The sequence below is a fragment of the Hylaeus volcanicus genome, chromosome 5 (assembly GCF_026283585.1).
Source record: "Hylaeus volcanicus isolate JK05 chromosome 5, UHH_iyHylVolc1.0_haploid, whole genome shotgun sequence".
Lineage (NCBI taxonomy): Eukaryota > Metazoa > Arthropoda > Insecta > Hymenoptera > Colletidae > Hylaeus > Hylaeus volcanicus.
Window position 1 is genome coordinate 20,966,494 of NC_071980.1, and position 24,491 is coordinate 20,990,984.

The 24,491-nt window shown below is 33.8% G+C and overlaps 2 protein-coding genes and 1 long non-coding RNA gene across 9 annotated transcripts; 2 read left to right on the forward strand and 1 right to left on the reverse strand.

Annotated features, from left to right (window-relative positions):
• The first annotated feature begins 5,705 nt into the window (after nt 1–5,705).
• On the forward strand, nt 5,706–7,531 carry LOC128876286 (uncharacterized). The gene is made up of 3 exons (XR_008456990.1): nt 5,706–5,875; nt 6,212–6,355; nt 7,393–7,531. It is a non-coding gene; the product is annotated as an uncharacterized LOC128876286 (long non-coding RNA).
• LOC128876285 (pachytene checkpoint protein 2 homolog) lies at nt 7,415–10,009 on the reverse strand. Its single transcript, XM_054122506.1, has 6 exons — nt 9,799–10,009; nt 9,510–9,666; nt 9,253–9,444; nt 8,928–9,155; nt 8,509–8,856; nt 7,415–8,433 (listed from the first exon to the last, which is right to left on the reverse strand). The coding sequence occupies exons 1-6, from the start codon at nt 9,849–9,851 to the stop codon at nt 8,140–8,142; spliced, it is 1,272 nt and encodes a 423-aa protein (XP_053978481.1). The 5' UTR covers nt 9,852–10,009; the 3' UTR covers nt 7,415–8,139.
• A 389-nt stretch (nt 10,010–10,398) lies between these two features.
• Nucleotides 10,399–24,412, forward strand: LOC128876128 (pericentrin-like). Of its 7 annotated transcripts, none has more exons than XM_054122237.1 (18): nt 10,399–10,628; nt 10,890–11,012; nt 11,124–11,381; nt 11,479–11,652; nt 11,721–13,781; nt 14,534–14,674; nt 14,830–15,116; nt 15,201–15,880; nt 15,942–16,069; nt 17,037–17,093; nt 17,807–17,974; nt 18,665–18,733; nt 19,033–19,347; nt 19,407–22,748; nt 22,833–23,036; nt 23,117–23,296; nt 23,363–23,742; nt 23,837–24,412. In XM_054122237.1, the coding sequence occupies exons 1-18, from the start codon at nt 10,566–10,568 to the stop codon at nt 23,955–23,957; spliced, it is 8,751 nt and encodes a 2,916-aa protein (XP_053978212.1). In that variant the 5' UTR covers nt 10,399–10,565; the 3' UTR covers nt 23,958–24,412. The 7 variants fall into 7 exon arrangements, with proteins under 7 accessions (XP_053978212.1, XP_053978213.1, XP_053978214.1 ...); XM_054122238.1 differs by having other exon boundaries at nt 18,668–18,733; XM_054122239.1 differs by having other exon boundaries at nt 17,040–17,093.
• Nucleotides 24,413–24,491: the final 79 nt, after the last annotated feature.

The following is a 24,491-nucleotide window of genomic DNA, read 5'->3' on the forward strand; positions in this document are numbered from 1 at the left end:
ATACGTACCAAATCCTGAAATCGTCTGACAAAGGCTAGCGACCATTACGTTTACGGATAATATTTGTACAGATTCTAGAAACTTCTTTAATGTAATCACTGTTTGTACAAAAGGAGCTTTAACGTAATTGTCTTGTAAAATGATGGCAAATGAAATCTTGTATTCGTTATGTGAAAGAATAATGATATAACTCTTGTGCTACTCAACGTCATTTCGTTAGTGAATTATATATAATAAAATAACGATATTTGTATCCATATACATATATATCCACATACATATACATATATATATTATATAACATAAAATGTATAATAAACTTTTCTACCGACGCAATCCCACAGCCTAACCACAAACACACACATGTGGGAAATACGTCGTGCACGATACACTAGCCAATGTCAGCCGCCAACATATATTATTGTTTAGATTAGGTCATCGTGCCCTTTGCCTTCGCTCAAGCAAGTAGCACCTGGGCACTTGACATGAGTTCAGGCAACGAACACGGAATGGTTAACCTGAAAATCCTGAACTAAAAATCATAATTAGTATCAACTTCTAACGAAATAATATGCTTTCTTTCTTTCGTTTCATATTCTTTAAAAATGACTCTACTTTGTATTCGTGAAAATTTCAGAAAAAGAATTGAGCTAGCGTTGATTTGAAATATATTTAATTAGCAAGACAAAGAGACTCTAATCAATTGTTAATTACCAAATAAAAAGATTCTGATCATAAGTTAATTGAAAACTTTGTATAATAAAATCATTTACTTTATTCATTTGAGAAATTAAATACCCTCCGGTGATACCCTTGTCAAAGAAATATTTTTAAGAATATAAACAACGTAATCGAAGGTGATTACTTTGACTCGGAAATCTACCGGTCGCGAAATATCTTCTTATATATAGAATCTAGTACAAATGTAATAAAAAATGTAGTAAATTTATTACATTATTTATGCAAACGGTGGAACAATAATGTAAATAGAGTATAATTTGCGTATTAATTGCAAAGATTTAATAGTATAGTATATACTCAATATACAGTCAGTGTAATAAGTATTCGTACAGGAACCATTTATTTTAAATGGGTTGCTGTACGAATACTTCTTTACACTGATTGTATATATCTATCACAATATTATGAAGTATCAGTTATCATTTAATAAAAACTGATTTTGTTATAATAGAAAACGCGGTCTACAAGAAGACCCTATCCTGAACTAAGAAATGAAACAACAAATATTAGTACTCACGGGTAGCATGACTACCCGCGATCACTATACTCACCAAAATGCACGTATACAACCGATCACCAGTGCCGATTCGGACCTTTATGTCCTACGGCATGGTTGATGATCGGAGGAACAAAAATCGTCATGAAACTCACCAGCCGCTAAATATTCTTCATCGCCTGAACGTTGGTTCTGCAAATGGTGCCATCGGAGTAGGTAGTTACGCCTGAAGAATCTGCTAACTGATGACATTGGTGTAATTACGCCTGTAGAATCTGCAAAAATTAACACAAAACGTAAGAATCTATTTTTAACGTTGTAGTCGTTGGCAATTTTAATAAAAAACTGAATAAAGTTTAGATACTTACGTTTTTGGCTCGTAGAGCGCCGCTCAATGAAATGATGACTCGCCGTCACTGACTCTACTACCGATAACGAACTATTTTATATAGTACATGATAATTAAAAAAAAAAGTAAAAATAAAAAATCTGTAAACGCGCGCGAAAATTGTACTCGGCGAACACAAACTGATACTAATATCGCGATTTAAAATGTAGTAAGAATCATGATGTTTTAAAGTGAATATTTAATACGCAAATAACACTGACTCTATTTTTTCGCGTTTGTCTAACATGAAAATGAGAATAAAAGATAGAAATCTACGAAGCAAACGCCGACTCTAATGACCGCATTGCGCGCGGTCACAAAATTCTCTGAAATGAAAGGTGATTAGTATATGGGAGGAGGGAGGGCACGCGATTTAAAAAAAAATTTTTTTTATGTATCCATGTGTAATGGAAATATTGCCTGTTTAATACTATGTAATGTATAATAAATGTAATGGATAATATAGATTAATAATTATATTGAAAACTACCATCGTTGTAAATAATGAATTAGTTTATATCGTAGCTAATTTTTCTTTTACCATTTCCTTTAAATATTGCCATTGATCCTCGTTCATCCTTCCGTATCCACAGAATTCTAGAAACAGAAGGAAAGAATATACATTAGCAACAAGTTAATTGAAAATAATTTTAGAAATAGATTTATAAAAAAGTTTTTCCAAATATTATAAACGTTTAAAAAATGTTCATTCTTTTAATCCAAGTACACATTTGATATCGAATCAATCGAAACATTTCGTCAATTGCACGCCACTTGTCGCTTAAAAGCACTAAAAGAATTTATTCGCCAATAAGAAATGCTAATTGACTCACTATTTCGATTGATTCACTATTTCACTATTTCAATGCAAAATTCAATTAATCGTTGCTTCGAGAAATTTCGATCGAAATATATTACGAAGAGCAATTTGTAATAATAGCGTCGCGTCGGTTGTCGAAATTTAGAACGAGCATTGAAAAGTATAAAAAAAAGTAAAAAATTCGAAAGAATTCGTTAAATCCGGTACACTAGCATTTACGAATGACCAATAAATTTATTAGAATTAGCTTCCGAAAAGTCTGATGCAATCCAAAAGGATGTATGCATGTCCATTAGCACTTTGTCGAAAATGTACTCGTCCGCGAAATCGATCTCGATTTAATCGCGTCAATTACGAAATCAATAGTTGTTAATACACGTTAATCCGCACTACAACAACGTATTACACGATAGAGATGACCGATGATAACCCGAAGCAACGATTATTTGAATCTCGGTAGAATATTTGTTAATTAATTAGTTGATCGGAAAATACATGCGCTCACCTCAAGACGCCGCGCGGAAAAGAACGGTTTGACTCCGTCTTCGAGCGTTCGGGGTTGGGGCGGACGGTGGGGAGAATGATATGATACGTCGAAATACAGTAACATGATTGGTTGATCCGCTGATTTATTAGCGACAGTTTAAACACCTCGGCTAAACAAATTAATATTGCAAAATTAACAAAATGTATAAAGAAAACAAACTAAAATTTAATTTCCTCGTATTTAATTACCTCTGTGTAATGCAAAATTCTTTGTAACATTTTCCATATTTCGTCAGAACTGAATTTCCAAGTTTGATGAAAAGCCTAAGTGGTCGGGGGAGTCGATTAAACGATGCAGCCGTTCACGTCTAGTGTTTCGAAAAAATTTGACAGTCGAATTTATTTGAATCCCAGAATCACTGTTTAGACTCAAAATGCACAATAAAGTCATAGCCTGTTCATAAAATCAGCACTTAAAATATTTTTGCAAAATTTTGTATACAATGAAATATGTAAATCTAGTGACATTGTTTGCATAGGGACAGTGGTCATTGTTCCCCCACTACACCTAGTTAGATAAAATCTCGAGATGAACAAGTGTATGTGTCCGAACTAACACTTTATGTTTTCTTTAATTTTTAATTCGCACTGTCTCCGCTGGATATCGCAGTTTGAACACAATGCGAATCACTAAGTAACATGCACTTATTATACATGTATTATACACTTATTATAAACTTCATCTGAAAGGTTTGTCTATTCCCTCTTTGTAACGTTTCTTTTATTTCAAAATTGTTATTGTTCTATTGTATTGTTATAGTGTTGTCAAGGTGCTGTCTATCTATACGTGTTCCATCTGGCCGAGATCTCTGGTCGAAACACATGGACGAGAACGAAAGTTAACGTATCGTCGATGTCAATAAAGAATTTTTTTCTTGTGTATTCTACGTTCGAGAACTGTGTCTATTGCGATGACATACGACTAAAGTGTCGAGGACTTTAAGGTTAGTAAAGCGTAAACAGCGTCGTCCTTTGCTACTATGTTCATGAAACGCACGTGGACTCCGCGAATGTAAACACAGGGACGAACGACAGAGGTTCTATTGAATCTTTCCAACACCCTTGTGTTTCACACACTTGTTGACGATGCCTATATTATATCGTCATGAAACAAGTTTTATCGTCAGAAACAAGAAATACACTGTTTTTTATTTAAAGTAATAATTAAAGGTTTTCTATTTAAAAAATTTGAAAATTTTAAGCAACTGAACATTATTTAAATAAAATAGATTTTTATTTAAATAACACGAAAGTCAAAATTCTAAAATAAATTTTGTGTATTTTTAGCCTGACAATGTATTGTTTTTAGGTATGTATACAACGACCGATAATTTTTTGTGGCCAAAATAAAAAATGCTGTGTACGACTTATTTTTAAAAACATTTTAATGTAACTAATATAAATAAATTAAAAAATGCAATGTTTGAAGATTCTTGAAATTCTTAAATTGACTCTAAACATTACTTATTACTTAAGAAAACGCGAAAAATACGCGAATCAAATCAACTATCCTGAAAAAGAACGCGATTCATATCTTCATTTCGCAACACTATTTCGCAATTAAAAAAAAAATTGGACAATACGACGAATGTTATTACATTTATTAATTGTAAACCAGTAGTGACAAGATTATTAAATTAAAGCATCGGTAAAATATATTTTTCAGGGTTAGGGTTCTTAAATATTCATTTTTACATGCAGTCGATAAATCAGGTCGCAGAATATGATCAGTAAAAATAACAAATAAACATATGTCAAGAACTGAGATATTTATTATGTAAATAATACAAATTATTATATACCTATCACACCAAATCTCAGATTCTCTGATTCTGTAATGCTTTCTGAAACTAAGGTTTCGTAAAATGAACTTGATGTTCACATGTTCAATGTTTTCAAGGATAAGATTATAAAATGCACATCAATGCACATTATTGAAGTTGTCTAAGAACTTTAATAGTTTCGTATATTTTCTATGTTACACAAAAATGGAACATTATCAAATACAGGTTGTTCTAATAAGTGATGCATCGGTTTGTGTGTAGCTACATGAAAGATTAAGTGATTGGAAATCGATTATACAGGGTGTTCCAAAAATGTTGTAACACCTTGAAAGAGGCGGTTCGGGAGGTGATTTGAAACAACTTTTTCCTTAGCGAAAATGTTGTCCGAGGCTTCGTTGAGGAGATATTAACGGAAAATACTGACCAATCAGAGCGCGCGGATACCGTTGGAGCGGCCGCGGTAGTGAAGGCTACGAGCTAAGCGGTGGCGTCCAATGTCCTTCGATGCACGTCGAGTCGCTTGTTCGCGTACAAGCGCGGCCGCTTAGCACATAGCCGTCGCTACCGCGGCCGCTCCAACGGTATCCGCGCGCTCTGATTGGTCAGTGTTTTCCGTTAATATCTCCTCAACGAAGCCTCGGACAACATTTTCGCTAAGGAAAAAGTTGTTTCAAATCCTCTCCCGAACCACCCCTTTCAATGTGTTACAACATTTTTGGGACACCCTGTATACATTTATCGAACTTAGTAAGGTTACTACGTAAACAAGTTTCTCCCTTGTTTTTACATGAACGAAAAAAAAGAATCTCGGGAATTTCGTACAAACAAGGGTAACAATATATATCTACATATATCATACATATCGATACTTTTCACTTTCCAATTTCTATTTCCGTTCAAAAGGCCCGCGCATGATATTGAGAAGTGACAACCAATCACGTTTAACGTTTCTTTGGAACTTTTAAAAACTCGAATTTCATTGGCCGAGTACCCGCAACCCAATGCGCAGAAGAACGACGCCGAGAACGAGGCGTCCTTCGTTCGGCGGCAATTGAACAGAGCAGACGTGTCGTGTCGATCAGTGATCCAGCAATTAATAGGTAAACATAATTCAATTCAATCATTATCTAATCGTTGTTATTTCTACTTTGCGTTGCTCCTTATCATCTCCTTAATATATTAATACCATTCCTTGTTAATTGAATCGGTTTTTGAGAAAATTAGATTGATTTCGTACTCTCATCCTTTTCGTTCTCCATGAGGTACCAATTGATATTCGTTCAAATATCAATTCGTACTATGAGACTACGTCTTCCACAGTAATATTATCGTTTCTTTTTTCGTTTTTTTTTTTCAAATAAATTTGTGCTTAGATACAGTAAAAATATATATTTATCGTAAATTGATTTCGAATTCGAATTCTTGAATGTTCCGAGATCTGACGCCATGAGTCTGCGCGATGATCGCCAACCGCCATTTCACGTTCAAATGGCTACTTTACGTTGAATATTTCGAGCGAAATTACTGGATACGTCATATCAGAAAAGTTGTGCAGCTTACCGGGGAAAGCAGAATAATAGGTAATATTGTCTTTAACTATTGTCATTATTAGATTAAATTGTTTATCTTTCCTTCTATTTCATTATTATTTCTGCTTAATAATTACGAAAGCATTAATGCTAGAGCTGGAGTAAACATTTTTACTCCATTTCTTTACAGGTACCAATTTATTAATTGTTTAATAAAGACTAATAATTACAATTTTAATATTCCTATGAAAATTGTAATTATGGTTAATTAAAATTAACAATTATATTTTATAATCGTTAATTTTAATTAACACTTACATCTATAACCTTTGATCGATAATTCGATTACATTGTCCCCTACATTTTTTATACATAATTGCTATTACCTGATAACAATTATAAATTTACAGGTTTTTTTACATTTTTTGAAAAATAATAATTTTAAACATTTTGGCCATTTTGATCATCAAATAATATACAAATAATATTTTTGTATTAATTACAATTGCAATTCAAATAACGTACATTAAAATTTTATTAGTTTATTATGAATATAGAATAGAATTGTAAAAATGTTTAAGATTTCATTTTCTCTGTTTCGTTAAATTAGTAAGAAATTATGAAAATGTATATCATCATAGAAATTCACAGTTTCTAGAAAATGTAGCATACAATAGTAAAAGTGCTTCGACTCATAAAATTGATCAATTTATAATGAATGTAAGATAAAATTGTAAATTTGCAAAATTTACATATCTTTGTTGTACAAATATAAAATGTAAGAGTTTGCAAATTTAGACAGTTTCTTCTTACATTCATTATAAACTAATAAATTTTGTGAGTTCGTGCACATTTACTTTATTACAATACACTTTTTAGAAACTTGAAATATTTATAAAGCTACATATTTTTATAATGTATTTTAAATGTGTTAGAAACATAAGAGATCAAAGTTATACATTTGCGTAACACTTACATATCTTTATTATACAAACGTAAAATGTATGATTTTGCACTTTTAATGTTTTAATATTGTAATTGCTGTAACTTTTAAAACATGTTATTAATTCGTGTGACTTTTGTTGCAGATTCTATACATCATGAAACAAATGAACTTTGAAGTTCAACGTAAGGAAAGCAGAGCAACTCCGAAGTTCTACATGGATAATGCAGAGCTACTCCGATGATCAGCAACAGCAGAGCTACTCCGATGATCAGCGACAGCAGAGCCACTACGATGATTAGTATCAAGACAACGGTTGGTGACTCGCATGCTTTTCCGTTCCTCTGGTCCCCAATCATGTCGTAGTACGAAAGGTCCAAATCTAGTATATAAAGTATATATAGTAAGACATAATGAGAAAGTTTTTATGCAAATAGTTTACTCTATTTATATAAATAATAATTCTCTTTCAAATAGTGAAACAATTATTCCATTACAAAAATCAATAATGTTTGGTATACTTTGATAAAAAAGCAAGATATCAAAAAAGCGTTTTACCCATCATATGTCCTTCGCAATACCATGCAGCTGTTGTATAAAAATATATAGAATAGAGGATTCAAGAATTATTTGGGACAGTAAAATTAAATGGCTTACTTTCTATTATTCAGTACAAATGGCATACATAAATAGAATAATATAAACATAAAATATTAAAATGAAAATACAGTGTTTAAATATATGAAATACTATATTAAATACATAGGCGTATAGACGTGTTATGCTTTATGTTGAAAAAGTCGCGTTTATGATATAATACTGATACAATACAATGTTAAAAAAACTCAAAAAAATAGAAAACTGTGTACATTACATATATAGAAAAAACACTTCAGAAGTCCAAATTTCGTAATGGATTAGTGGCATCTTCTACTTCTTCTTCTTTATGTTTCATAACAGCGAGATGCATGGATCTTAAAAATCGACTTAAAGTACATCGTTTAGTTCGCATATAAAACGAATAAGCTAAAAATGGAATTTTCCTTAAAATTCGACCACTGAGACCTTTACTCTCATGACTAAGTTCCATGAGTTTAAGGCTATTTTTTGTGTGACTGTTCTCTTCATAACCCATTTTTTTTAAATATGAAAAATCAAAAATTTGTTCTGTTTCTATGAGCGATACCTGAAATACAAGTATATAAGTAATACAATTTAAGAAATACATATACAATAGGAATAAAAGTATGTATTCGTTTACCCTCATCAACTCTTTAAGGCATGAAGCATAAATTTTATATATGGCTTGTTGAGTAGGATGGCCAATATATTGTCTTATGTCTGCTCTATCGACAAATGCTAAATCAATAGCCTCTGATAAATTACTCGTTGTTAGAATTAAAACATTCGGATACCGTTTTATTTGATCCAGCTGTGTTAGCAAAGCATTCACAACTCTTATGGAGTCTGTGGGTTCTACACCATTGCTACACGATTTACGAGCATGTGCTAAAGATTCTATTTCATCTATTAGGATACAAACTAGTGCTTGTGAATTTTCAAGAAGGCGCTTTATTTCGTTAAATAATTTCATGACTAATTTTCCACTCTGAAAATAAACAAAGATAAATCTTAATCACGAAAATAATTTGCTTAGTAACTACATAGCTAGGATGTTACCTCTGAAAACCACTTTGAAAATAGACTATGACTGTTTATTTCAACAAATTCACCATGAGTGAATCGATCACCTAAACGAATAGCTATTTTTTGTGCAAGAGCTTTGCACAAGCTAGTTTTACCAGTACCTGGAGGTCCATGTAATAATACTACTTTATTCCAACTTATGATATTAGAATTAACACTACAGTCTGAAAATATCATTGTTGTTTCCACAAAATGCAATAACTGGAAGAAAAGAAAAGACATAAATATTTATGTATATTACAAAAATTAATATAATTGAAAAATTGTAATTGAAACAATTGAAATGGTTTTAACTAACATCTTCTTTTATGTTAGAATCAAAGTAAAGATTTTCCCATAAAAAATGAAATTCTTTTGCAGGCAAAATCCAATGAGAAGATACTGGCAAGTCTTCGCTATCGTTCTGCATAATTTCTGTTGCTGCATCTTCTTGTGTTAATCTATACACATGAAACTTTAGAAGGGCTCCTTGTACTTTCATATGAGTTCTCTGTAACAATGGAATTTATTTCGGTAAAGCTTTCTGTAAGAATTCATTCGATTTAGATAGATTACCTCTCCATAACTTGAAGAACATATTATCGATTCAACATGACTCTTTAAAGTATGATTGGAGATATTTTTTTCATACGTGATAGTTTCTAAAGCAACATCCTCTAATGCATTTATTTCTGCATATGCTAAATCCTTTAACTCTGACTTAGACAACGTGCTAAAAATAAAATGTTGTGTAAATACTGTTTAAAGAATATTTAACAATCCTATTAGAAGAATTTCTATTAAAATGTAAAGACAATACACGTGCAGAAAATGTAAGTTCTCGTTAACAAAGAACCGGTAATACCTGTCGGCTCTTTGACATATTTCCACGTGCAATACTTCTGGCCCTTCCATCATATTCGTATTTTCTGCACCTTTTAAATCAATAGAATTGTTTGAATAATATTACGAGATTATTTTTGTCTATTAATTTTTTCGTTAAAATGCGTATATACGCTTTACTATACATGCAACCACAATTTGAAACAATTTCAAATTGATACGCAGATGTTTGAAAATTGTCGCGAATGAAAATACTCGTGCTTGATCATGCTTGATTCACAAGAAATAATACCATTGGTTGTGTAAAATTTGGTAAGACTAAATTTAATTACCCTAGTGAAGGGAAGAGTTTAGGCAAGGATCCATTTTTAGAGTAGGTCCTAATTTAAAAATACAAGATCATGAATACCAAAGGATCCGACAAGAATTTAATTATTATTAAACTACTCTGTAATAATATATCTGAAATTTCCTTACCACAGTTTTAATAAAAATTAAAGACTGTGGATTAAACTTAATACATCTAGTGACTTACTTTCGTAACGTTACCATACGTCGGTGGATCACGATCTATCTCATCAAAAATCTATGACATAGTACTGGACGCTATAGTAATTTGTATTCTTAAAAATTAAACGGTTCGAAGGATTTCCCAGTGGACGGTTGAAACACATGGTTTGCAATGTAGTGGATGACGATATCGATTGAACAGAAAAGTGTTTGTTATTTAATGATTAAGATTGTTTATTATTAGCTAATTAGTTAAACGATCGACATTTTATTAATTAAATGAGCAAAGCAACAGACGATGATGAGCGTAGAAGACGCTCGTTGGAGGCAGGCAGAGAGATGGTAGGTCAAACAATGTCTTTCTTTGTTTAGGATTAATTATTTCCTGCCACTCCTGCATTTAAGGTTAATTTCTGCTGGATTTTATTGGACTATTTCATATGGAATGTAGTTTTTCCGCAGTTTCAATTTTGCAATATGATTACATATATTAAATAATTGCTAATTATAAATTACTATACACCATGTTAGAAAGAAGGGATTTCCTGAAATATGATTATCCTTTATACATTTATTTAGTTTTACACAATATGTGATTTTTAGCTGGAGAGATACAAGGTGGAAAGAGCTAATAAAGCTAAAAGCTCGGGTCATAATTTGACAGATGAAGCATCTGACGAAGAATCTTTCCATAATGATAAATCTACTGGACATAGAGAATCTTATGTAAGAATAAATTTGAAGAAATTTTATACTTTACATGTGTATAGTCCAAGGTCTTCTAATGGTACATGTAAAATGTGTATGAAGTTATAGAAATATTTTGGTAAAATATAGGTACACGAGGGTACTTCATCAAGGGATATAACACAAAGTAGCGTTAGCATGAGTGAAGGAGAAGCAGATGGTGACTTGGAAGGACTCGCAGGAAGAGTAGCTCGATTAGAAGAGTTACTGCAGGGAAAAGAAGCTATAGTTGAGGCTTTACATGCAGAAATAGATCACTTGAGAGCAGAGGCTTCATCACCCAATTCTTCTCAGAGTCAAAACAGTAGTATACATGGCAGAGATATCATATCCTTGTATCATACAAAGGTATATTATATTTTTAGTACACACAGACAAATATTGGAAGATTTTTTTTGTGTACATTGTGTATGCTGGTAGTTGTGCATTGTGTTTTGTTAAACAGTTGCAGGAATTTGAGAAGGCAATAAATAAACGTGATAACCTAATAGAAGAATTAACATGGTCTTTACAACAGGCATTATCCGCTAGGGATAATCTTGTTACTCAACTGAATGCCATACAAGTACCCAGCAAAGACAGTGCCAGTGCAGTAAATAAGACAAATTTACAAGAAAAGGTAAGTATTATAATTAGATTGAAAGGTAAGAGATTCTGAACTTTTCATGCAGATTGATTTTTATTTAGAATAATATCTTAGAAGAAACTTTGAGTGATCAAAGATCAGTAATACAAAAATTAACTGATCTGGAGACTAGACATGCCAAAGAACTTTCAATATTTCAAGCCCAAATGAGTCACTATAAAAAAACTGTTGAAGCTTTGAAACTAGAATTAGTAAATCGCTCTGAGTCTCAACAAACTGCTCAAGCTGAAGTAAATCAATATAAAACAAAATTGAACGAGTTAAAGGTGCAGTATGAGAAATCTCGACAAATACAAGAATTGGACTATCTAAAGGCGAAAGAAATGCTAGCCGAGCAAATAAAATTACATAAGCTGCAATTAGAAGAAATGACTTCGAAATATGTTGCTGTAACTGCAGTTTTAGAATCGAAAGAGAGCATTGAACGTTCTTTGGAACAAGCCTTAACGAATGCTGCAACATTGAGAGACGAGAATGAAAGTTTGAAGTTCAAACTAGACGACTTGTCGTCGCGATACTCTGCAGCTCAGTCACTGATCGAGAACAGTCAAGTTCATGAACGAACTTTGAACAATAAAATCCATGATTTAGAAAAGTCCTTGTCAAGACTGAGCGGTATAAACATGAGTACATTCAGTGAATTAAACGAAACTACTTACCAAACGTTGGATGAAGTAGCAATTCAGTATCAGATGACAAAGCAAAAACTCGAAGAAAAAGCAGAGTTAGAGAAACTTCTCGTAAATAGAATTGAGAGTCTTGAAACTGACGTTCGCAAAACAAAGGCAGAGTTAGAAGAATCAAATCTTACTAAAAAGTCGTATGAGAAACAACTGAAAGATATGAAGAACACATGTGATAAATACAAGTCAGAGCTCAGCTTGTTAAAAAGGGAGGATTCAGATAATCAAAATTCCTTGCAAGCGAAAGTATACGATCTGACGGAAAAGTTGATGAAATCTGAGGAGGAGTGTCGAGAACTAAAAAATGGATTAGCCATTGCGTGGGCTCAGTGTGCAGAGGTGGAAGAAAAATTGAATCAAACATTAGCATCAAGTGACAGCAAACTCGATATTTCTGTACCAACTTCGAGTTGTAGTAGTACTTTAACAAAACAGTTTAAAGTAAGTAGAACTGCTAATGATTCTGTGAATACAAAGCATGATCAAAGTACGGACACGAATAAAATGTTTTACGAGAACAACGAGGAAGCTGACGCTACAACAGCAACATTGCTGCAAACGAAACTTGCATCAGTAACAGAAGAAAATGAAAAGTTGTCAAAGGAATTAGAACATTTGACGGAAAAACAAGCCGATTATGAAGAAGTTAAAAGCAAATTGAGCCATTATTCTTCGGTTTCGGAGAATTTGTCTAGTGAAAAAGAGCGCGTGACGGAAGAGAATAAGATTTTGAAGAAAAAATTGGAGGAAATGCATTTGTTTCAAGAATCTCTGAATCAATTGAGATCAAGTAAAGAATCGTTACGTAAGGAAATCGAGGCATTGATCTGCGTTCATGATGAACAAATAAGTGCAATAAAAGCTGAAACCGCATCAGAAATTAGGAAAGTACAGTCATTAGCTTTGAATGTAAAAGATGGAACGACCAAACTACACGATTTGAAGGCTGAATTGGAGTTGCGTCACGCGAAAGAAATGGAAGAATTACGAACATACTTTGAGCAGAAATGTTTGCTAATGGAGAAGCAATATTCTGAAGAAATATTCAGTCAACAATCAAAGAAAATGTCTGACAACGACAGTGAAGTCGCAGATGTAACGGAAGGTTTATATTTCGGAGGTGCGGGAGACTGTTTAAATGTTTCAAACATGTCTGAACGTAGTTCAAGAGTCGCTTCTCCATTAGAGGATGAACAGTTGAAGCTTAATAGTAACAGTTTTAAGAACCTTGGTAAATCTGAGCTTGAATATGAAACAATCATCAAAGCTTTGCAACAAGAGTTGCAGAATAAAATAATCGAAATGCAGGATATGAAACTGAGTTACGAGAAGGCTTTAGAAGACCAGAAGAATAGGCATGAAAAAGATCTTTATGAAAGAGGAATCGAAAGACAGTTGTTAGGAACTTTGGTGAATAGGGTGAGTACAATACTTAAATGTGGTATGCACTTTTTATTCGTGTAATTAACGAACTTTATTTGCCTTTTGTTTTGTGTTAATTGTTGAATATTTTCCTTTGCGTGATAAAGCAGCTTCTTTCTGTATAAAAAAAGGGGTTGCATATTAATAAAATAATATATTTTTTTTATTTGTTCCTTCGTTGTATTTTTACATTAACCCTTTGCACTCGAGAAGTGACTCTGTCACAATGCAAGTCTGCGTCGCAGCTCCTTGGTTGCTGCTACAGCGACATAGTAAATCGCTTGCGCACAACGTGGAGTTGCTGAGATGTATTGTGGAAATCTAAAGCAAAGGGTTAAGCTATATTTTAAAATTAGTATATTTGAGTTTTGTAGAAGGGTTAGTGTTTGTTCAAATAAAATAAATAAGTCATAAATAGTTTTACAAAAGAAATGCACGATATTTTAACTTATCATGAATGTAATTCATATGTATGTTTTCTTAGTTTTAGTTTATTTTTTCTTAATTTGTGTTTACGCAAAACTAGCGTTAAAATAATTCTAGTCGCCCAAGTGGTAAATAGTTCCTATCACTTTGAAAAATTGTAATATCGCATAAATATTTTAAAGTAGTTCTTAATTAGTACAATGTATAGTTGGGTACAAATTTCTGACTTGGAAGTTAAGTTCCGTTAAACTAAATAGAATTGTAATGTATAGTTCCTCCTGTAACTAACATGCTACTGTGTGACCACATATGTGTGCATGCAGCATTGTCAAACAGAGTGGGATGCGGGTGCGTTGGAAAACGGTGAATTAACTCAGCTGCGAGCGGCCTACAACCATCAATTGGAGGAACAAATCGCGCTAGCTAAGTTGGATATTATCAATGCGCTTCAAGATCAAATTCAGGTAGCTTTAGATTTAATCACACGAATTTGTGGCAAATTATTTTGCAAAGATCAATAGACTTGTATGCCATCTTCTTGCAAGAAAGAGGACTAAAGAAAAACCATGTTTATGGTCAACTTATTTATTGTTTTTTATATACGCGTTATTCGATATAGGCACTCTTGATGGTCGAGTCGGATACTGAAGACAATTGGTCACCGGAATTATTAGAATTGCGTGACAAACTTACCAACAATGCAAAACATGAAATGCAGCAGCTCAAAGAAGCGCATGCTGAAGAAATTCACCGTTTGGTGGAAGAGCACTCTCGCAGTGTAGCCAGAATGATCGACCGTCATCAAAAGGAATTAAATAGAATTAAGTCAGATGGTACTCCTAATTATGATGAAATACAAGATTCTAACAAAATCTTGCCCGTGGATCACAAGATTTTGGAAGAAAGGTATTTACATCTTTATTGAATTACAAACTTTTATAAGCACTGTTGCATACTTATCGAATATATTGTTCTATTTTTATTAAACAGAAATAGTTTAACTAAAGCATGTGCCACTCTTAAAACATTGGTCGAAGATTTAATACAATACTTTGTTGTATGTGAAGATGAAGTAAATAACACTCTTATTACTGAAGTTCTTAAAAGACAATTGTGCGATAGCGCTAGTAGCGATAAGACAGCCCATATTGAGGATATAACAAAATTGGAGAGTCGAAATGTTAGCTCTGCGTTAAACTCTTCCCAGGGGAGGATTCGGAGAGTTCATTTCGCCCCGAAAACTACTGAAATAATATCCATAATAAACAGTGACAGTGAAACCTTGCAAACTATAATGGAGGAAAATAATGACATCACTGAGAAATTAAAACAAGAATTGAACAATTGCTTGCGACGTTTGAAGTCTGAAAGCGCTGAAATTTTCGGCACCTCGTCATCTACTGATGGCGATCAACGTGGTGCACTTATCAAGGAAGTCACGTGGACGAATGAAGCATACGAAGAGCTCAAGTTGAAACTAGAACATGCAGAATCTCTGATTATCGGTTACCAAGAAGAAACGGAACAACTGAAAGTTACTATTCTTAATCTCCAAAGAAAGCTGGCCAACGTGGAAAATAAGAAAGAAATCATAACAGAAGGTTATGGAGAGAACGACGAAGGGGGCAGTGAAGTTACACTGCAAGATTTTTCACAATTACAAGAAAAAGGTAACAATTTTAATTGTGAAATCTCCATAAACAATCTTTACAATCGTCATTCATTTTTTAGCACGGCACGTGATATCAAATGGAGCAGGAGACTGCACAGACCTATTGCAATTGATAGATGAACTATACAGGCAAAGTGACAGATTAATGGATGACGCACGAAAAGAGAAAGAAGACCTACAACAACAGGTAAACTTAATGCTTCTTTCTCGACGAGTGCACCGATTGCATGAATTTTTATTACACAGAATTGGTATGCTACATACAAAGAAGTTGTGGTGTATTGCATATTGAAAACGAGTTATGTATTTGGTAGTTTATTATTTTAATGTTTTATCTGTATTTATGAGCTTAGTACAGTATTTCCTTTCCTGGTGACTGTCTGTTTTGTCTCTTTTAAAAGCGCGGTATCATCTCCAACGCCATTTTTTTTCGTCGACGCGAGGAATCTGTCGGCTCGAATCGTCGGACATTGGGATTTAAAGACATTTATACTCTTTAATATCTCTTCATGAATATTATCGTAAAGTTTTCCCAATAAAAATGTATTTGAACACAATCTCATTTGAGCTATTCTTATTTATATGTAATTGAAAATGTTTTAGGAACGATTTTACGATCAACGAACGTTTAAAAATAGTTCACTCATGTTTAGACTCATTTTCATTCGGAAAATTTTCCTAGTCTATTGCCCATACTTTTATGAAGATGCAATGAAAAATATAAAAGTTTTTAGTTTGCATTAATGTTCACTGTTAAGCTCTTTTCTTTCCATGCGCTTTCTAGATCTCTCAGGTTGACAACTATCAAACTCAACTTCTCGTCACTAGGGAAGGCACTACTGTATCGATTCGTATATTGCACAAGATATTGTTCAAAGCGAGTAGTGAAATCATAGTTTTTATCTATGTTTAGTCTCATTATTCGTATTTTATATTTTCACCAAAAATTCATCTGATTACAAATTTTCATTTTTCTGTGTTTGTTCGTTTCAAGCTTGTCGTTTAAAGTGAAGTATTTCAAATGACGAAAGAAATTTGTTATGAATGATATTAATAAACGTACCGATAGCATAATGAAAAAATATCACGAGTAAAATTGTATGGTTCTGTAATGCAGTTTTTAAAGATTGATTGGCGTTGTATTATCTTGCCAGCAGGTGCCTTTAGAACCTACTCCTCCCCCATACATTCACAGGGTATGCTGCCGAAAGGTAAATTATAGAAATACTAATACTATTATAAAATCTGCTGCGTAAGTTAATCGTAATTTTAACCGCATATATGCAACTTTTAACGCTGAATTGGAGACATTACGAATCTATTTCATTTTGGTAAAATGCTGCATCTGGAAATTGGCTTATCATGGTATCATGCTGATTTCATAATAGAGTCATCATAGAAGAATACATAACAGTAACTCCCAAAATTAACAATAGCATGTATAACTATGGTGTATAGTTTCTTATTTTTATTTTGCATGTGCTTGATTAATATTGTTAAGCACTTCTTCTGTTTTCACAATTTATGTCAATTATATTTAGTCTTCTTTTTATAGAGCTAGTAGTAAAATGCAAAGTGTTAATTGCCACACGAAAAAGCAGTCGAACTGAATCACAAAGCAGAACTAAATTTTGCTGACTATTTAAAATGCTCTTTTTTTTGCATAGTTGCACATTTTTATTTACATTATAGAGGCATGCAGTTGTTTATAGTACTCACTGCAAGTGCATTTCATTTATTGTCAGATGTGAACTAATGTCTTTCCTTGATAATGTGTCCAGATTTTAATATGCAATTATTTCACGCGTGTTATAACATATTTATAATTGAATTAAAATTCAGTGTGTCTTGTATGAATTATTCAGTTGTTTTTTTCTAACTTGACTTCGGCAACAATTTTAATTAAGAAAATACGCATATGTAGATCGAGGCAGCGGACAAACAATTAAAAGCAACTCGCAGATTCCTGGATGAACAGGCAAGCGAGAGAGAAGCTGAACGAGATGAAGCTGCAAAGCAAATACAGATTTTGCAAGAACAACTTAAAGAACGTGAACGCGATAAAGAACGGGATCAACGAATCACATCCGAGGTAAGTTTAAGAATATGTTATATTCCTTGCAAGGGAAGAACGGGCAATCAAAGTGGTTGCAGTTTTAAATCGCATACAAATTACTTACAACTAAAATTGTACTTCTAATTGAAATAGCCCGTAGTTCAAACTGGACTATTTATGCGCTCTCGAGGTGTCTGCTTTTCTTGGAAATTTGAAACATTGAAATTTTATTTACACTGTTGTTCCAATCTAATTAATATGTTACATAAAATTCAGGTGTAAGATCTAAACCTTTAACCTAATAATTTTTATTTGTTTTGGATTGGGATTTTTTTATGATTATCGCCGGCATTTGCACCAGTGTTTCTCAAACTGTGATCTGCGAACCTTTGAAATTAGCTAATTCTCGAAATAAAAATAAAAGTATATTATAGTGGAATTAGGGAAATACTTGTCGCGATAAGGCGTTAACATTTTTTTATGCAACATTGTTTCGTCCAATACCTGTTCTTCGTTACTTTTATTAAAGTACAAATACAAGAAAACTACTCTAAAGTGTTTACTAACAATTTTCCTGTGTCAAAAGAGTCTATGGGAAGGTGAATTTTGAGAAACACTGATTTATATTACACTGTAATTAGGTAGCTTTTAACACGCATTGTTACTAATTGTATTAACACGAGTTTTTCTGCACTCTGGTTTTGGTTTTCTGTTCGTTGCACAAAGCAGACTACACTATCACCTGTATCAACGTCAGACGTCCCTGTGTTTCAAGCATCTGACATCACTGCTGCTGTGAGTTGTATTCTATTTATTATATTGATCAGTATATTTGACAGTATTCCAATATACAGGACATTAGGTAGAGAGTATAAAAGATATATTTTTCTTTAATAAAAATCAAAATAATTTTTATGCACGCAATGATATTGGTTTAGAAGCTTAATCTCAACACAATGGTCACATTAACAAAACATTATACGCTTTGTATGTTACGCGTTAGTGGTGTTTCTTTGTAACTAGTTATGGTTGTGGTTAAATAGATCGAGATAATAGTTAGGAAGTTCGATTTTAAAAAATTGAACCAAATTCAGGTGGAGGCCCTCGAGTCTCAAATGAGAGAGATGAGCTCTCGTATATCGGATACGGAAGCTAAAAAGACAGAAACTGAAATTGAACTGAAAGCAGCTGTTGATAAGATCTGGGTGCTAAGGGAAATCATTACCGATTTGGAGCAACAATTACAAATAAAGACTGAGAAAGAAGAATCCTTGCAGCTTCAAATAAATCAATTAGAAACTGTTATCGCCGCTCAAACTAAGAACCAACATGATTTAGTGCAGGAACTAGATTCAATGAAAATGGACAGTGAAAATAAACAGCTCAACGAACATATCAGTCTATTACAGGTAAGTCTTGGTAAACACTGTTTTCGAGAATATGCTTACCTACAAATATGATTCTACAGGAGGAATTAAGGAAGCACAAGTTAAGTTCAGAACAGTTCAGCGTTAATTCTGCAGCATTGAAGCAAATGAAAACAGAATTGCGCGATATGCTATCTCAGTTGGACAAAAAAATTAAAGATCTAGAATCTGTGCACATGTGCAGCTCTAATTTGAGCTTGAGTCAACCAAGCGAAGATGTATCCATTAGGGAACAAATAGATGCGTCTCGTTGCCCTACTCCGGAGGATCCTACTTTACCACCAATGTTGCCTCTCGATCAGTTGCTTAAACTTAAGGAGAAAATGATGAAACATTTTAGAGCCGAAGAAGTTGTATTTAAGAGAATTAAGGATTTAGAAATGCAAGTGACATCTCTGAAGAATCAGAACGAGGAACTGCAAGCAGAACAGGAGATTTTACAGCAAACTGCCTCTGAACAGTTGTTCCAAATGGAAGCAATGCGTGGTCGTTTGGAGCAACAAAAACAAAATGCCCCATTTGCTCAGAGGCAGGCAACGTCTCGTTTAGAATTGCAACTTCACGAAGCTAACGCAAAATTTCAATCGTTAGAGCGAACTGTCGCTGACAAAGACCTGGAGTTAAAAGATGTCAAAAATCAACTGGACAGAGTTAATCAGCTTTTGCAAGAGAAAGAAGCAGAAATTGCGAAAGTCGTGCAAGTAGAGAGCGCAACGATTCAAAAATTGAAAGAGCATTTAGAAGTTGCCGAGGAAGAAAAGAGAATATTACAGGCACAGGTTGGTGTCCAAGAACATGCTCAGCTAGAATTGCCTCGGTTGATCGATAGCATGTTGGCCGACAAAAATGAAGAAATAGATCATCTGAAGGAACAATTAACTAAGAAAGAGAAACAACTTGAATTATATTCCTCGTTGAATTTAGACGAAACGCAACTACGAGAGTTGATGCGACAAGCAGACCCAAAGAATAGTGCTCGTACGTTAAGCGATATTTTGTCCATTCACTCGGAATGCGAGGACACGGCAGAAGCCATTCGAGGAGTAAGCGGGACTCAAATGCTTCCCAATGCGTCTACTTTCAAAATTCCTACTCCGTTTGTATCATCTAAGATCGCGGACGAATCTGTTATGCCTTTAATTGATCCAACTAATATGATCTTACAAGTGCCACCGCTGGATTTAGGATCTCAGTCTCAGTGTTCGTCGGCCACGCCTAATCAACAGTCTATAGGCATGGAGTTGTTACATAGTGGTTTCGAATCGGGAAATACAGGGAATAATTTGTCGATAGACGAGACAGATCGCGTCTCACAATCAAAACAAGAAAGCGACAAATTACAAGAGTGCTCGGAAAGGGAATCCGATCAAAGGAATGAAAGTAATGAACATAATTCGCACATTACTTCGATAAAATATACACAAACCTCTATTAATGAGGCTATCAAGGAAATAGAGAACTTGGAGAACCAATTGGAAATTATGAAGGAGGAGTTACAGGCGAAATCAGCGGTTCTAGAGAAACGCGAGACAGATTTAATATCTTTGCAAAAGATGTACAATGAACAGCAGGTAGAATTCAAGGAAGTGGTCGAAGCACTCTCGAGGGACAAATGTTTCTATCAGAATCAATACGAGTTGTCGCGGGTATCTGAACATAAAATAAAGAAAGACTTGCAGGAGGTAGAGAATGTTCTTAAATTAAGAACCGAAGAAATCGAGGAGCACAAGAACAAAATGCAAACAAACGAGAAAATTATTATGGAGTTAAATTCGGAGAATACAAGACTGAAGAAGGATATAGAAGATAAAGAGCAGGAACAATCAAGAAAGTATACCGCCTTATGTATGGAAAGGATAAAGGAATTGCAAAATCTGAGAGATGCGATTCTCGAAAAAGACATCACTATAGAAACCATTCAGACACGCAACATCGAGATAGAGAACGAAAACAAACAGCTGTACGAATTCAAGACCAAGTATCAATCGTCAAAGCGGGAACTCATGGAGTACCAAATCGAGATCCAGAGACTAACAGAAGGTTTGAATAACAGAGATCAAATCATCAGACGATTGGAAGAGATGGCTAGACGTACTAGTTTCTCAGGAACATCTTCACCCTCCAATGAAAAGGATCAGGAGATACATCACTTGCAGGAATATTTGAAGGAAAAGGATAAAGTCATACGTCAGATGAGCGATGACAGCAAAAGTTTGCATAGAGCTCTAGAGACGATACAAAACAAGATGAAGGAATCTGGAAACGTGGTGGAGTTAAGGAAGAAGTTAAAGGACGAAAGAAGAATAAATACCGAATTACGGGAGATGGTAGAAAAGTTGAGTAAGGAATTGTCCGAATTAAAAGTATCCGCGCAACGATTACCCGAAGATACTGATATCGAAGATATGGTGCAGAGAGAACTCAATTTGTCGGCACACCTGGACAGACAAATTATGAGTGCTATTGAAAGTGATACAGAAGATAACGCATGCACGATGGAAAGACAAACTCAACAGCATCGAGATCATCAGGAAGGAATAAAAAGAAGTATGGAACTAAAATTACAATTAAATCAAGCCAATAAAATCAACGAAGAACTAAAAACACTGAAAGATGACTTAGAAATCGAGAAAGGAATGCTCAAATGTCAGATTGCAGAATACGAAGCCCGAATCTTCCAACTTAAATCAGATTTGACAGAAGAATCTAAAAAGGTTACGAAACTCGACGAAGAATTGACGTCTGAAAAGAATTTAATTCGAACGTTGAAGATTCAAATTGAAAAGGAACATAGAGCGATGCAGTCTGGACATGTTCAAGATTCAGAGTTGATCGAATTCCTTCAGGATAAGTTGAAAACATCTCTAAATAACGAAGCGAAACTTCGTAATGACCTGTCGGTCCTGCGCCAAGAACACAAAAGTCTGGAAATACAGTTGACTTTGATGAAGGATCACGTACAGTCTCAAAAAGCGGATGAGTTACCAAAGCTTGCTGAACTTTTGGAAACCGAGCGAAAGAAATACTTGTCGTTTGTGGAAAAATTTGAAAAAGCAGAACGAAATAATTCGGAATTGAAGGACACTGTGAAAAAATTGCAGATGGAAAAGAATCGTTTCGAGAAACAGTTGGAAGTGGAAGTAGAGGAAAAAGAGAAATTGGTGAGTAGTCTGGCCTTGATCGAAGGAATCAAAGACCATCTGCAAACCGATCTCAGACGTACTAAAGAGGAACTCAAAGCACGAGAGGAAGAATGCGAGTGGCTACAAAAAAGGATCAAATCTATGTCTGATGCGGAAAATAGAAGGCAGGAGCAAAGTACTAGCGAACATAACGAGCTTAAGGCATTAAGAAGAGAAATTAATAATGCAAGGGAAGTTATGGTTAGTAAACATATCATAACATTTTATAACAATTTATTTCTAAAATAATTTAAGGTTTTTTAATTGAAATTTTTTGTTCGATAGATGGATTTAGAGGCTGATGTAAAACAATTGAAGAAAGAACTAACGGAATCCCTTGAACGAGAAATGAAATTAAGAGATACAATTATTGAGTTGCAACAAGATTTGAGAACGACTGCTAAAAGGGAATCGGATCATGCAAAAGAAATAAAAATCAGATTTACGGGCGAGAAGAATACGCCTTCCAAATTCATACAAAAAATTAAGGTACCTAGTAGTATAGTAACATGGTATTTTACATTGCATTACAAATATACGTGTTGGATAACCAATACTCTGTTTAATAGGATCTTAGTGATAGCAATGAAAAACACGTAAATGAAAAGAGTATCCTACAAGAGAAGCTCGGTAAAGCACGAGATGAGAAGGAGCACCTTATCCAACGAGTAAGACTACTCGAAGCTCAAATAAAACGAAACAAAAATTCTCAAGATGCAAACGCATTAGGTTCAGATTATGTAGACAAGGTAATTTTGTATTTTAGTATATGGTTAACTTCTATATTTACTTACGATAATGTTTCTGTACTATAGTTGCAGCACTTTTATGGGAAATATTTACGAGCAGACAGTAGACGTAAGGCATTAACGTATCAAAAACGTTATTTGTTGACCATAGTGGGTGGTTATGAGCTTTCAGAAGAAAATACGTTGACTATTCTCTCTCAGTTAACTAAAGAACAACGATCTTACACTACGATGGGTCGTAATAAAAAATCACCAAAAGTACGTTTCAAGAGTGCAGCACTAGTTTTCATCAGTATATACAGAATGAAGTGGCTGATTCTTAGATGGACAACCGGCAAACGAATAGGTGTTAAATCATTATTGTGGAATGTAGATCATGCATTCATACCAGTGCAAAAATCTGTTATGAACCATTCACCTCCTGTTCGAGAAAAGTTGACTACAAAGTGAGTACAACGGTAAACGAGCATATTAACATTGTTATAATGTAAGCAATGTAATGTAAGCAACTTATATAAGAAACTTTGATTGTCCTTGCAGTTGTAACAGTGAGTTTGATGGATTTGCGCTTGAACAGTATTATCAACGGTTAAAAAATATTCAAGAGACATTAGGTTTAGCAATGACAGAGTCTGGAAGTCGACAGATACTTCCAGAATAGTATTACGAATGTCTAAGTCCGATAAGCTTTAAGACACAAATGTGAAATATACTCTGAAACTGTGATTGAAATATCACGTTGTTTTTTAATGCAGCCATTAGAATATGACCTGAATGGGATTGCTGTTCCTGTTTGTATTATCAAATGCAAATTGTAAACGAGCGTTATAGTCAAAAATGTTGTTGAAATTATATCCTTTCTTTCATGTATTTTTCATACCGAGTGTAAATAGAACTGTATCATAGAAACTGCAATTGTTGATACGTTAAATCTTCGCACGTTTACCTTATCATAATTTATCGTGTACAATTCACATCAGTACTATTATTTTAAACAATCTATAGAAGAGCGAACACAATAATGCTAACTATACGTGCTCGTTTGACACGTTTTACCAAAGTTACGATAAACTATACCTTTACGCGTACTATTAGACCTTTTAAGAATGCAAACCTGTGCCTTGTACATTTTAATAAGTGTTTAGTATTTATTTATCAATAATATGTACGTTTTTATATAATGAATAAATAAAGT